The sequence below is a fragment of the Fundulus heteroclitus genome, unplaced genomic scaffold (assembly GCF_011125445.2).
Source record: "Fundulus heteroclitus isolate FHET01 unplaced genomic scaffold, MU-UCD_Fhet_4.1 scaffold_42, whole genome shotgun sequence".
Taxonomy (NCBI): domain Eukaryota; kingdom Metazoa; phylum Chordata; class Actinopteri; order Cyprinodontiformes; family Fundulidae; genus Fundulus; species Fundulus heteroclitus.
Window position 1 is genome coordinate 246,792 of NW_023396835.1, and position 14,195 is coordinate 260,986.

At 52.4% G+C, this 14,195-nt stretch overlaps 2 protein-coding genes across 2 annotated transcripts; both read right to left on the reverse strand.

The window, feature by feature from the left end:
* Positions 1–674: 674 nt before the first annotated feature.
* LOC118560302 (immune-associated nucleotide-binding protein 13-like) lies at positions 675–4,383 on the reverse strand. The gene is made up of 4 exons (XM_036131215.1): positions 3,387–4,383; positions 2,977–3,182; positions 871–926; positions 675–828 (listed from the first exon to the last, which is right to left on the reverse strand). Exons 1-4 carry the CDS (start codon positions 4,381–4,383, stop codon positions 675–677), a joined length of 1,413 nt encoding a protein of 470 aa, XP_035987108.1.
* Positions 4,384–7,427: 3,044 nt separating this feature from the next.
* On the reverse strand, positions 7,428–9,911 carry LOC118560303 (fibrous sheath CABYR-binding protein-like). Its single transcript, XM_036131216.1, has 3 exons — positions 9,862–9,911; positions 8,140–8,434; positions 7,428–7,980 (listed from the first exon to the last, which is right to left on the reverse strand). The coding sequence occupies exons 1-3, from the start codon at positions 9,909–9,911 to the stop codon at positions 7,516–7,518; spliced, it is 810 nt and encodes a 269-aa protein (XP_035987109.1). The 3' UTR covers positions 7,428–7,515.
* Between the last annotated feature and the right edge of the window lie 4,284 nt (positions 9,912–14,195).

The following is a 14,195-nucleotide window of genomic DNA, read 5'->3' on the forward strand; positions in this document are numbered from 1 at the left end:
TTGATCTATGAGTTCTCCCTGCAGTTCCTCCTCATTCTCATCTATTATTCTGGATCCATGTTTTGTTCTGCACATCCTCTCTGAAATTCTGTCTCATATGAGGCCCTTTTCTTGGGTGGCTGATCTTTTGAATTATAAAATGCAATGGTCCCTTTTTCTTTTTGGTGGGCATCTAATTGGTTTGTGAAGCATACCTGAAATTTTTAACAATTCAGGTAGTCATTTTGGTTTAATTAATCCTAAATTCCAACATGACATTATTCAGCTAGACTGAGCAATACTTATTCAAGTTGTGGGCAAAAGATGGACTAAACTCAGGACTAAATCAGGTAGTTAAACTAGAGCAAACATGAATTAAAACTTACTAAAACAGCACCATGTATAGAGCCCACCAACAATTCTTGGGACATGCAGCGCTGGGATGAAATGTCCTTAATGGAGGGAAGAGGAGCCCCGATGATCCCTTCTGCTGTCCTCACCACTCTCTTCATGTTCCTCCAGTCGCAAGTGCTGCAGCCTCCACACCACACAGAGAGACAGCTAGTCAGAATGCTTTCTATGGTGCTTCTGTAGAAGGTCGTGAGGGTGGGCGGCGGCAGGTGGGCTCTCCTCATCCTTTGCAGGAAGTACAAGTGCTTCTGTGCCCTCTTCACCAGTGACGTGGTTTTCACAGATCAGCTGAGGTTGTCTGTGATGTGCACCGCCAGGAATTTAGTGCTGCTGACCACCTCCACAGCTGAGCTGTTGATGAGCAGTCGAGCCTGGCAAGGCTGGTTCTTCCTGAAGTCCACAATAATCACCTTTGTTTTCTCCACGTTCAGGATCAGGCTGTTGTCGTCCGCAAACTTCACGATGTGATTGGTGGTGAACCTGGTGACGCAGTCATGTGCCATCAGGGTGAACAGCAGGGGGCTCAGGACGCAGTCCTGAGGGGAACCCGTGCTGAGGGTGATGACATCAGAGGTGTTCTGTCCGACCCGGACAGACTGAGGTCTGTTGGTGAGGAAGTCGAGCAGCCAGTTGTGAAGGGGTGTGCTGAAGCCCAGATGTTCCAGTTTTTCCACCAGATGCTGTGGGATGATGGTGTTGAACGCTGAACTGAAGTCCAGGAGCATGCTCAAAGGGGCGGGGCGTGGGTGGGCTTGGAACCCGTTAATAACTGCTTGCAGTTCTAGTTTTATTTATCATTCAATGCGCTACTGTTTCTTCAGATGGGGAGTGAGGGCGGTCAAAAATGTCCCACTGCTTTGACTGTTCGACTCAGTGGCTGCCCAATGTCTTGGCTCTGTAAGGATAAGTCTCTTCATCTTGCTGCCGATTTGGACCCCTTTCCCTTTTTACGTTTCACTGTTATTTTAGCTATTCTTCTTCGACTCGATGAGACAAGCATTTGTCCATTGTTTACTAAAACGTGTCACCAGCGCAATGCTGCGCCTCTTAAGTTCCGTTTCTGCTTTTATTTTTTCTGTTTCTTGTTTTGTATTTCTTCCACTTTTTCATATGACTGCTTTACACTGGCCAGTTTCTTACAGCATCATTTACCTGTACTAACTCTGAGAGTACTTCTTTCTTGTCTTACCTGTGGCGTGGCTGGTAGAATTTTAAGTCTCTTTAGAAGAAACTATGGATGCCTCCAAACCAAATTTTGTAAACTATTTACAAAGGTTCACTTTAAATCTCTGTCATATTTCTTACAGACAGATAAATGGGTGGAAGGCTTTAAAATAAAATAACATTTTTGCCTTTTTAAGTACACATGTCTGGATATACGTCAAAATTTTAAGGCTTAGCCAGATATGGAAAATTAATTGCCAGACTTTCCCAGACTCCACATTAACCCTGATTTTCTTGCTTTAGTGGTTTTTATTTCTATTTTTTTTTATTAAAATAAAGATTGTAGCTGAAGGCTATGTGCATTGTTCCTAAGTTTATTTATATGGTGGATACTCAAAAAAGCACATTTCTCAGTTATATTTTTAATTGAGATTTTTATTTTACTTCTGCAATTAGGTGAATAAAACAGTGCCGCTTAAATTCACACAGGAGCAATTAAAAAGTGTATTATATAACACGAACATATTTCATTTAAGATACACAAGGATGACAAGGATTGTATTCCTTCAATTGAATTGAATTTATATTTTCATAAATTGACAAAAAAGAAACTTTTCACCTTAGCCCCCAAAAAGAAAAATGTGTTAAAAGCATCAAACAGTAGGTGATAAGGGATACAGAAAATTATTCCTTAACAAACGCTCACATAATAAACTTTTACAACTTCACACCGAAATCTAAGAAACCTTTTATGTGCTGCTTCAAAATATTCTTGGTCCAAACGTCACATTTAGATCCTGTACTAAAGGAAATCAAATAACCAAAAACAAGAAGCATTTTATATTAAATAAACCTTAACAGAGCCCCTTAACAGAACACATGGGTTAAATATGCAAACAATTATAATGAATGAAAGGATCCCAGTTTTCATTAAGTTGGGAGTTTTATTTTGAAGAGAGAAACATAACAGAATATCTGTCAGCCAATGACTATAAGTGGACAGAGCAAGTCTTCTATCATTAAAATTGTATCAGGAGGACCTACAAATTACGTATTTAGTTTGGTACTCTTTGCCTTTCATTAAGAAAAAACTACAATTTATCTCAATGGAAATAAAAACGGAGTTTTATCTCTTTTATTTTCTCAACTTTAATTATCTATCTATCTATCTATCTATCTATCTATCTATCTATCTATCTATCTATCTATCTATCTATCTATCTATCTATCTATCTATCTATCTATCTATCTTCTCTTTCTAGCTAAAATAATTGCTTTGAAGAAAATCAACAGAGACCTCTTGAATTAAGGCCGTGAAGCATCAACTGATGCTTAATGGTTAAGAGGTTTTTCTCCTTTCTCCACTTTAGCCATGAACTCTGCTTTTTCTTTCATTTTCATCAGTGACTCGACCCGTTTTACCCAGCCCGGTTTGGCCTCCTGTTTCTCTCCTTTAATCAACATCTCAATGTACTCTGGAGTGGAGAGAGGATTTGGCTTCAGCGCTATCTCCTTCAGTCTGTTCAGACACTTGGCCGACTTCGCCATCAAGTTGTTCACCTCATTCTCCATTTCATTGTATTCACCCTCTAGTTTCCTCATCAGTCCCTCAACAGTCATCTTCTGCCCTGTGGCTTTTTCAAAGTTTTCTTTCAGCTCTTTCACTGTTCGTTTCTCTAAAACATCTCTAACTTCCCATTTGTACATTTCATTGTTATGGACAGCCCAGTTACAATGGCCAATGCAAATAATGCAGACACCTTTGTCGTCTATGGCCGAACACATTTTCTTATTATATGGTACTGCACAAGGAAGGTGACAGGTGGACTTACATGTTGGACAGTTGGTGGCGTAGATGCCAGAAACACCAATAGGGACTTGTATTTTCCTTTGAACTTCGTCCTCAACCACAAAGTTCTCATTTCTACTGATCTCTGCTTCATTCTCCTTAATTTTTTCTTTCATTTTCCTGATTTCCTCCAGTTTGGCTAAACCAAGTCTAACGTGTTCCTGCAGATTCTCAATTGAAACCTCCAGCATTTCTCTTTCTCTCAGGACCTGCTTGGTGAGAACCAAGCTTTTGGTTTTAACATTATTCAGAGCATCAAAAAACTTTTTCATACTTTTTGTTCCCATGTTCCAAAACATCAAATCAAAGTTTTCTTCATCACTGTCCTCGCTCAGTTTGTCTGCTGCAGAGGATTTATTGTCCACAAACAGAGCAGAGTTGTTAAAGTTGAAGTGAACCGGCTGACCTTTTTCATCTTTAGGACAAGGAACGCCTGACTCTATGATCGCTTCCAGAACCGGTGGCTTCCTACCATCTGCAAACGTCACCAGGATCCTGATATACTCTGCTATATCTTTGCCAAAGATGGAGAGAATGGAGTCCAAGACATATTTCTGTGTTGGTGTGAGACGGGCTAAAGCAGCCTGAGCTACAAAGCACACAGCATCTATTTCACTGACCCCGTCCTCGCTAGTGAAGAGGTTTTGGAGCTGCTGTGTGATCTCCCTGTCTCTGTCTATGCCTCTGGTGTCTCCAAAGCCTGGAGTATCTATAACCGTCAGGGAGTAAGGAATTTTAAAGCCATCCTGGTGGTAGATTTTATACACGTTGACTTCTGAGGTCTGACTGTGAGCTTGGGATCTTGATGAATCTTCATTGATTAATTGAAATCTGAAACTGTCGCTCCACTCTACACCAACCATGTAGTTGATCATTCCATTGATAAGAGTGGACTTCCCTGATCCAGTTGCTCCAAGCAGCATGATGGTACGGTTGGGTCTTTGACTTTCTTTCACCAAATGTAAACCTTCTGCAGCCATCTATGTACATCTTATCCTCCCTCAGTCGGAATTCATAAATTGATGGAGTACTTGAATTTGTTTTCTTGCTATTGGCTATCAGATCTTCAGCAAGTTGTCCAAATTCTCGTTTCTCTGAGTGAAGACCTTTATTAAAATACAGAAAATCAACCTATAGTAAAATGTGTATTTCAGTTTGGAGGACAGACATTTCATTTGATGCTTATTGTGTTGTATATGCTTTATTAAGTTATTTGTGAATATATCACTTTTGGTAAAGGTAACATGAGATTATACTTCTTTCTCTTCCCTTTCATTCAGAACTTTAGAATGTTTGTTTTTAGGTTTCATTATTTGATTTGAACACAGTGAATGAAATAAAAAAAATATATATCAAAGAGTAAAGAAGGAACTGTGTTATTTTTAAAAATCATAATGTAGAATAAATTGCTATTCCTTACCAGGAATGACCCTCTGATCAAGGCTGAATGGTCTGCCCAGACGGGCCACCTCTTTCACTTTTCCAGAGTCCATCTTTTTTCCTAGATCAGAAACGAGGTGAGAAATAAATGAAGACTATTTGCAAACTTTGATAATAAACTTTTATCTAAAATATATTGTAATAATGACAATGAAACATAATCTTTCAAAAATACAATTCCTCTTCGTCCCTTTTAAAAAGGAATTGTAATGATTTGTGATGAGAGAACCCAAAAGTAAGCCGGACACTGAGCTGGAACTTAAAAAAAGGGTTTTAATAACAAAATCCAGGTGGCAAAAGGCAGACTCAAAAAACAGGACAGGCACGGACTGACAGACAGGCAGGATGGATACAAAAATAATCAGAGGCTGGAGAGGGCTTACCGCAGACTGGCGCGAGGGACACAAGACGTTCCAGCAACAAACAAACAACTAAGGCAGGCTTAAATAGGAAAATGGAACAGGTGAGAAGGGCGGGACCAATTAACCAAAACAGGTGAAAGCAATAGAGGGAACATACAGACTAATAAAGAAAGTAAGACCAAGACTAATGAACACATCAAAAACAACACAACACAGAAATAAATCCTAAAACAGAAAAGTTGACTAACTGAAAATAACCTAAACCACAACAGAACGTTACAGAGCCCCCCCCTCAAGGGCGGATTCCAGACGCCCTCCGAAGTCTAGAGATAAATAAAATCAGACCGGGCGGGTGGAGGGGGCTACAGGTCGGAGGGCCAGAGTCCGAAAAAGAACACATAATCAATAAAAAAAAAAAAAAAAAAACAAACAAAGGGCGAGCCTCAAAAAATAAAGAGTCCAAAACAGTCTACGTGACCGTCCCAGAGGACAGTCCCGGCGAGACAAGATCTCCGGTGGTCATCCCGGAAGACCAGCTAGATGTGACAGGGTCTCCGGCGGTCGTCCCGGCGGACGGCCCAGACGTTACAGGTTCTCCGGCGGTCGTCCTGGCGGACGGCCCAGACGTAACAGATTCTCCGGCGGTCGTCCCGGCGGACGGCTCAGACGTGACGGATTCTCCGGCGGTCGTCCCGGCGGACGGCCCAGACGTGACGGATTCTCCGGCGGTCGTCCCGGCGGACGGCCCAGACGTGACAGACTCTCCGGCGGACGGCCCCGGCGAGACAGGTTCTCCGGCGGACGGCCCCGGCGAGACAGGTTCTCCGGCGGACGGCCCCGGCGAGACAGGTTCTCCGGCGGACGGCCCCGGCGAGACAAGTTCTCCGGCGGACGGCCCCGGCGGGACAGGTTCTCCGGCGGACGGCCCCGGCGGGACAGGTTCTCCGGCGGACGGCCCAGGCGAGTCAGGACCTCAGGAGGCCGCCGGCGGAGCAGGAACCTCATAGACCGTCGGCGGAGCAGGAACCTCGGACCCCGACTCCTGAAGGGAGAGAAGACAGAACCGGGTTCCGGACTACAGGCTAGGGGAGGCGTCGGACTACAGACTACGGGGGACGCCGAACTACAGGCTAAGGCAGGCGCCGGACTACGGGCTAAGGCAGGCGCCGGGCTACGGGCTAAGGCAGGCGCCAGACTACAGGGTACGGAAAGCGCCAGACTACAGGGTACGGGCGGCGCCAGACTACAGGCTAAGGAGGGCGCCGGACTACAGGCTGAAGAGGGCGCCGGATTACAGGCTGAGGAGGGCGGCGGACTACAAGCTAAAGGGGGCGCCGGACTACAGGCTAAAGGAGGCGCCGGATTAATGGCTACAGGTGGCGGCGGCTGGTTAGTGGCTACAGGCGGCGGCGCCTGGTTAGTGGCTACAGGCGGCGGCGCCTGGTTAGTGGCTACAGGCGGCGGCGCCTGATTAGTGGCTACAGGCGGCGCCTGGTTACAGGCGACTAACGAAGGAGCCTGACTACAGGCGACTGAGGGGGATGCCTGGCTATAGGCGACTGAAAAAGGAGCCTGGCTACAGGCGACTAATGAAGGAGCCTGAGTACAGGCGATGGAGGAAAGAGCCTGGCTACAGGCGACCGACGAAGGAGCCTGGCTACAGGCGACTACCGAAGGAGCCTGACTACAGGCGACGGAGGAAAGAGCCTGGTTACAGGCGACCGACGAAGGAGCCTGGCTACAGGCGACTACCGAAGGAGCCTGACTACAGGCGACTGAAGGGGAAGCCTGGCTACAGGCGACTGAAGGGGAAGCCTGGCTACAGGCGACTGAAGGGGAAGCCTGGCTACAGGCGACTGAAGGGGAAGCCTGGCTACAAGCTGCTAAAGGGGAAGCCTGGCTACAGGCTGCTAAAGAGGGAGCCTGGCTACAGGCTGCAAAGGTGGGAGCCTGGCTGCAGGCTGCTAAAGGGGAAGCCTGGCTACAGGCGTCTGATGGGGGAGCCTGGCTACAGGCTGCTAAAGGGGGAGCCTGGCTACAGGCTGCAAAGGTGGGAGCCTGGCTACAGGCTTCAGGAGGCCCCGGGCTACAGGCTTCAGGAGGCCCCGGGCTACAGGCTTCAGGAGGCCCCGGGCTACAGGCTTCGAGAGGCCCCGGGCTACAGGCTTCAGGAGGCCCCGGGCTACAGGCTTCAGGAGGCCCCGGGCTACAGGCTTCAGGAGGCCCCGGGCTACAGGCTTCAGGAGGCCCCGGGCTACAGGCTTCCGGGGGCCTCGGGCTACAGGCGTCAGCCAGTCCTTTGAAAAATAATCATCGCCCAATCAGTCTCTGGAGGGGCTCCGGGAGTGACAGCCAGTATAAAAACTCAGACAGCTGACTGTCACATAGGGTGAGTGGAGAGGCTGGTGGTGGATGCTTATGTGGAGATCCAGAGACTCTAAGGTCTTGAGGGCATCTTGACTTCTTAGCCCTCTTCCGAGACCCTAGGGGTCGACCAACCCTTCGAGGAGTTAGGCGATGTACGCGTCCTCTTCTGCTTCGGCGGGGAACGCGATTGCCCCGACCCCCCTGGACCCAACCAATGTGGGGAAGTGACTGACCCTCCTGGGTCGACACAACATGGGCCGGCAGCGGACCCTCCTGGGTCTCCACGTCGCCGGACGGTGACTGATCCACCTGGATCGCTGCGTCGCAGGACGGCGACTGACCCTCCTGGGTCTTGAGCGGAGGCGGGTCCTGCCGGACGCCCTCTAGGGACCTGGGCGGAGGCAGACCCTTCAGAACCCCCTCAGAGGGGCTGGACAGAGGTGGGATCTCCTGGACCCCCTTGAAATGCTTGGACGGGGACGGACCTTCCAGGGCTCCGTCTTGACTCTGAGGAGCGGGTTCAGGTGCCGAGGCGTCGGCCGGGCCTCCGGGGACAGGTTCAGGGGCCTTCAGAACCCCCTCAGAGGGGCTGGACAGAGGTGGGATCTCCTGGACCCCCTTGAAATGCTTGGACGGGGACGGACCTTCCAGGGCTCCGTCTTGACTCTGAGGAGCGGGTTCAGGTGCCGAGGCGTCGGCCGGGCCTCCGGGGACAGGTTCAGGGGCCGAGGCGTCCTCCGGACCCTCGGGGGCTGAGTCAGGGGCCGAGGCATCTTCCGGACCCTCGGAGGCTGACTCAGGGGCCGAGGCGTCTTCCGGACCCTCGGGGACAGACTCAGGGGCCGAGGCATCAGGCCAGGCCCTTGGGGACAGACTCAGGGGCCGAGGCGTCTTCCGGACCCTCGGGGGCTGACTCAGGGGCCGAGGCGTCTTCCGGGCCCTCGGGGACAGACTCAGGGCCCGAGGCGTCGGCCGGGCCCTCGGGGACAGATTCAGGGCCCGAGGCGTCTTCCGGACCCTCGGGGACAGACTCAGGGACCGAGGCGTCTTCCAGACCCTCGGGGACAGACTCAGGGGCCGAGGCGTCTTCCGGACCCTCGGGGACAGACTTTGGTCGGCTGTAAAATGACCGGAGGGCTGACCTGTAATGTTCCTCCACCTCCTTTAATTTCTTCTCCAGCTCTTCAGAATATTGGGCAAATAAAGCCTCCCTAAGACGCTTAATCACCGGGGCAAAGGATCTTATTTTGTCTTCCAATAAACTGTGATCATCAACTGTGGCACCACTAGGAGGAGCTGTGGGAGCAACAGCTCCGGAAGGTGGAGGACGCCGGCCCGCCGAGCAGGAAGAAGCCGCAGCCCATCGTCTCCGACGACGACGACATGGCTGAGAGACTTGCTGCGGAAATGGCGCTTCCAGCAGAGCCGGCTCCGGGAAAAGATCCGGGCGCAAATCCCGCACCACCTCCGCGTCGACCTCCATAAAAAACTCTGGGTCTGGAACGAACGGAGCAGGGGAGGACTGACAGCGGACGTCCGGTGAGAGGACATCTGGACGCTGAAGGGTGAGTGGAGTGCTAGCCTGAATAAGCATAGCTCTTCCTGAACGGAAATAACGTGTCGGCTTTGGGTTCATTCTTGTGGCTGGAACGTAATGTAATGATTTGTGATGAGAGAACCCAAAAGTAAGCCGGACACTGAGCTGGAACTTAAAAAAAGGGTTTTAATAACAAAATCCAGGTGGCAAAAGGCAGACTCAAAAAACAGGACAGGCACGGACTGACAGACAGGCAGGATGGATACAAAAATAATCAGAGGCTGGAGAGGGCTTACCGCAGACTGGCGCGAGGGATACACACAAGACGTTCCAGCAACAAACAAACAACTAAGGCAGGCTTAAATAGGAAAATGGAACAGGTGAGAAGGGCGGGACCAATTAACCAAAACAGGTGAAAGCAATAGAGGGAACATACAGACTAATAAAGAAAGTAAGACCAAGACTAATGAACACATCAAAAACAACACAACACAGAAATAAATCCTAAAACAGAAAAGTTGACTAACTGAAAATAACCTAAACCACAACAGAACGTTACAGAGCCCCCCCCTCAAGGGCGGATTCCAGACGCCCTCCGAAGTCTAGAGAAAAATAAAATCAGACCGGGCGGGTGGAGGGGGCTACAGGTCGGAGGGCCAGAGTCCGAAAAAGAACACATAATCAATAAAAAAAAAAAAAAAACAACCCACAAAGGGCGAGCCTCAAAAAATAAAGAGTCCAAAACAGTCTACGTGACCGTCCCAGAGGACAGTCCCAGCGAGACAAGATCTCCGGTGGTCATCCCGGAAGACCAGCTAGACGTGACAGGGTCTCCGGCGGTCGTCCCGGCGGACGGCCCAGACGTTACAGGTTCTCCGGCGGTCGTCCTGGCGGACGGCCTAGACGTAACAGATTCTCCGGCGGTCGTCCCGGCGGACGGCTCAGACGTGACAGACTCTCCGGCGGTCGTCCCGGCGGACGGCCCAGACGTGACGGATTCTCCGGCGGTCGTCCCGGCGGACGGCCCAGACGTGACAGATTCTCCGGCGGACGGCCCCGGCGAGACAGGTTCTCCGGCGGACGGCCCCGGCGAGACAGGTTCTCCGGCGGACGGCCCCGGCGAGACAGGTTCTCTGGCGGACGGCCCCGGCGAGACAAGTTCTCCGGTGGACGGCCCCGGCGGGACAGGTTCTCCGGCGGACGGCCCCGGCGGGACAGGTTCTCCGGCGGACGGCCCCGGCGGGACAGGTTCTCCGGCGGACGGCCCAGGCGAGTCAGGACCTCAGGAGGCCGCCGGCGGAGCAGGAACCTCATAGACCGTCGGCGGAGCAGGAACCTCGGACCCCGACTCCTGAAGGGAGAGAAGACAGAACCGGGTTCCGGACTACAGGCTAGGGGAGGCGTCGGACTACAGACTACGGGGGACGCCGAACTACAGGCTAAGGCAGGCGCCGGACTACGGGCTAAGGCAGGCGCCGGGCTACGGGCTAAGGCAGGCGCCAGACTACAGGGTACGGAAAGCGCCAGACTACAGGGTACGGGCGGCGCCAGACTACAGGCTAAGGAGGGCGCCGGACTACAGGCTGAAGAGGGCGCCGGATTACAGGCTGAGGAGGGCGGCGGACTACAAGCTAAAGGGGGCGCCGGACTACAGGCTAAAGGAGGCGCCGGATTAATGGCTACAGGTGGCGGCGGCTGGTTAGTGGCTACAGGCGGCGGCGCCTGGTTAGTGGCTACAGGCGGCGGCGCCTGGTTAGTGGCTACAGGCGGCGCCTGGTTACAGGCGACTAACGAAGGAGCCTGACTACAAGCGACGGAGGAAAGAGCCTGGTTACAGCCGACCGACGAAGGAGCCTGGCTACAGGCGACTACCGAAGGAGCCTGACTACAGGCGACTGAGAGGGATGCCTGGCTATAGGCGACTGAAAAAGGAGCCTGGCTACAGGCGACTAATGAAGGAGCCTGAGTACAGGCGACGGAGGAAAGAGCCTGGCTACAGGCGACCGACGAAGGAGCCTGGCTACAGGCGACTACCGAAGGAGCCTGACTACAGGCGACGGAGGAAAGAGCCTGGTTACAGGCGACCGACGAAGGAGCCTGGCTACAGGCGACTACCGAAGGAGCCTGACTACAGGCGACTGAAGGGGAAGCCTGGCTACAGGCGACTGAAGGGGAAGCCTGGCTACAGGCGACTGAAGGGGAAGCCTGGCTACAGGCTGCTAAAGGGGAAGCCTGGCTACAGGCTGCTAAAGAGGGAGCCTGGCTACAGGCTGCAAAGGTGGGAGCCTGGCTGCAGGCTGCTAAAGGGGAAGCCTGGCTACAGGCGTCTGAAGGGGGAGCCTGGCTACAGGCTGCTAAAGGGGGAGCCTGGCTACAGGCTGCAAAGGTGGGAGCCTGGCTACAGGCTTCAGGAGGCCCCGGGCTACAGGCTTCAGGAGGCCCCGGGCTACAGGCTTCAGGAGGCCCCGGGCTACAGGCTTCGAGAGGCCCCGGGCTACAGGCTTCAGGAGGCCCCGGGCTACAGGCTTCAGGAGGCCCCGGGCTACAGGCTTCAGGAGGCCCCGGGCTACAGGCTTCAGGAGGCCCCGGGCTACAGGCTTCCGGGGGCCTCGGGCTACAGGCGTCAGCCAGTCCTTTGAAAAATAATCATCGCCCAATCAGTCTCTGGAGGGGCTCCGGGAGTGACAGCCAGTATAAAAACTCAGACAGCTGACTGTCACATAGGGTGAGTGGAGAGGCTGGTGGTGGATGCTTATGTGGAGATCCAGAGACTCTAAGGTCTTGAGGGCATCTTGACTTCTTAGCCCTCTTCCGAGACCCTAGGGGTCGACCAACCCTTCGAGGAGTTAGGCGATGTACGCGTCCTCTTCTGCTTCGGCGGGGAACGCGATTGCCCCGACCCCCCTGGACCCAACCAATGTGGGGAAGTGACTGATCCTCCTGGGTCTACACAACATGGGCCGGCAGAGGACCCTCCTGGGTCTCCACGTCGCCGGACGGTGACTGATCCACCTGGATCGCTGCGTCGCAGGACGGCGACTGACCCTCCTGGGTCTTGAGCGGAGGCGGGTCCTGCCGGACGCCCTCTAGGGACCTGGGCGGAGGCAGACCCTTCAGAACCCCCTCAGAGGGGCTGGACAGAGGTGGGATCTCCTGGACCCCCTTGAAATGCTTGGACGGGGACGGACCTTCCAGGGCTCCGTCTTGACTCTGAGGAGCGGGTTCAGGTGCCGAGGCGTCGGCCGGGCCTCCGGGGACAGGTTCAGGGGCCGAGGCGTCCTCCGGACCCTCGGGGGCTGAGTCAGGGGCCGAGGCGTCTCCCGGACCCTCGGGGGCTGACTAAGGGGCCGAGGCGTCTTCCGGACCCTCGGAGGCTGACTCAGGGGCCGAGGCGTCTTCCGGACCCTCGGGGACAGACTCAGGGGCCGAGGCATCAGGCCAGGCCCTTGGGGACAGACTCAGGGGCCGAGGCGTCTTCCGGACCCTCGGGGGCTGACTCAGGGGCCGAGGCGTCAGCCGGGCCCTCGGGGACAGACTCAGGGGCCGAGGCGTCGGCCGGGCCCTCGGGGACAGATTCAGGGCCCGAGGCGTCTTCCGGACCCTCGGGGACAGACTCAGGGACCGAGGCGTCTTCCAGACCCTCGGGGACAGACTCAGGGGCCGAGGCGTCTTCCGGACCCTCGGGGACAGACTTTGGTCGGCTGTAAAATGACCGGAGGGCTGACCTGTAATGTTCCTCCACCTCCTTTAATTTCTTCTCCAGCTCTTCAGAATATTGGGCAAATAAAGCCTCCCTAAGACGCTTAATCACCGGGGCAAAGGATCTTATTTTGTCTTCCAATAAACTGTGATCATCAACTGTGGCACCACTAGGAGGAGCTGTGGGAGCAACAGCTCCGGAAGGTGGAGGACGCCGGCCCGCCGAGCAGGAAGAAGCCGCAGCCCATCGTCTCCGACGACGACGACATGGCTGAGAGACTTGCTGCGGAAATGGCGCTTCCAGCAGAGCCGGCTCCGGGAAAAGATCCGGGCGCAAATCCCGCACCACCTCCGCGTCGACCTCCATAAAAAACTCTGGGTCTGGAACGAACGGAGCAGGGGAGGACTGACAGCGGACGTCCGGTGAGAGGACATCTGGACGCTGAAGGGTGAGTGGAGTGCTAGCCTGAATAAGCATAGCTCTTCCTGAACGGAAATAACGTGTCGGCTTTGGGTTCATTCTTGTGGCTGGAACGTAATGTAATGATTTGTGATGAGAGAACCCAAAAGTAAGCCGGACACTGAGCTGGAACTTAAAAAAAGGGTTTTAATAACAAAATCCAGGTGGCAAAAAGCAGACTCAAAAAACAGGACAGGCACGGACTGACAGACAGGCAGGATGGATACAAAAATAATCAGAGGCTGGAGAGGGCTTACCGCAGACTGGCGCGAGGGATACACACAAGACGTTCCAGCAACAAACAAACAACTAAGGCAGGCTTAAATAGGAAAATGGAACAGGTGAGAAGGGCGGGACCAATTAACCAAAACAGGTGAAAGCAATAGAGGGAACATACAGACTAATAAAGAAAGTAAGACCAAGACTAATGAACACATCAAAAACAACACAACACAGAAATAAATCCTAAAACAGAAAAGTTGACTAACTGAAAATAACCTAAACCACAACAGAACGTTACAGGAATGCAGAAACTCTTCAGCGTTGTTGTTTTAAAGAGATGAAAATCACCAGAAGAAAGGAGGATACTTACAGCTGAAGTGTGTCTGAGGCCTGACCCAGGAGTTTCATTTCCATGCTTTTATTCTCAGTGAGGGAGAACCTCCTCCTCATGTATATTCAGAGCTGGGAGGAAGAGCTGAAGCACAAATGACCCATTTCCCAGAAACGGCATGGCCAACAATGGAAGAACTACAGTACAGCGTCTTATCACTGCCTGTTTTCATCTAATGCATCCTTATTACAGAATGTAATAAGGATGCATTAGCAGTGTTCCACGGCAGCGACATCTAGCAGTGGCACTTCAGCTGCCAACTTCACTGGTATGCAGTGCCAACTCCACGTAGAAGATTGAGGAATTTATTTGTC

Bases quoted from the DNA above. Each gene is read 5' to 3' on its own strand.
- LOC118560302 (XM_036131215.1), bottom strand. From the start codon at position 4,383: ATGGCTGCAGAAGGTTTACATTTGGTGAAAGAAAGTCAAAGACCCAAC. The intron at 3,183-3,386 runs GTAAGTCCACCT...AAAAAGCCACAG, and splicing joins CGCCACCAACTGTCCAACAT to GGCAGAAGATGACTGTTGAG. The intron at 927-2,976 runs GTAAAACGGGTC...GGTTCCCCTCAG, and splicing joins AGGAGGCCAAACCGGGCTGG to GACTGCGTCCTGAGCCCCCT.
- LOC118560303 (XM_036131216.1), bottom strand. From the start codon at position 9,911: ATGACCACCGGAGATCTTGTCTCGCTGGGACTGTCCTCTGGGACGGTC. The intron at 8,435-9,861 runs GTAGACTGTTTT...TCTGTCCCCAAG, and splicing joins CTGTCCTCTGGGACGGTCAC to GGCCTGGCCTGATGCCTCGG. The intron at 7,981-8,139 runs GCCCCTGAACCT...GGGGTTCTGAAG, and splicing joins CCTCTGAGGGGGTTCTGAAG to GGTCTGCCTCCGCCCAGGTC.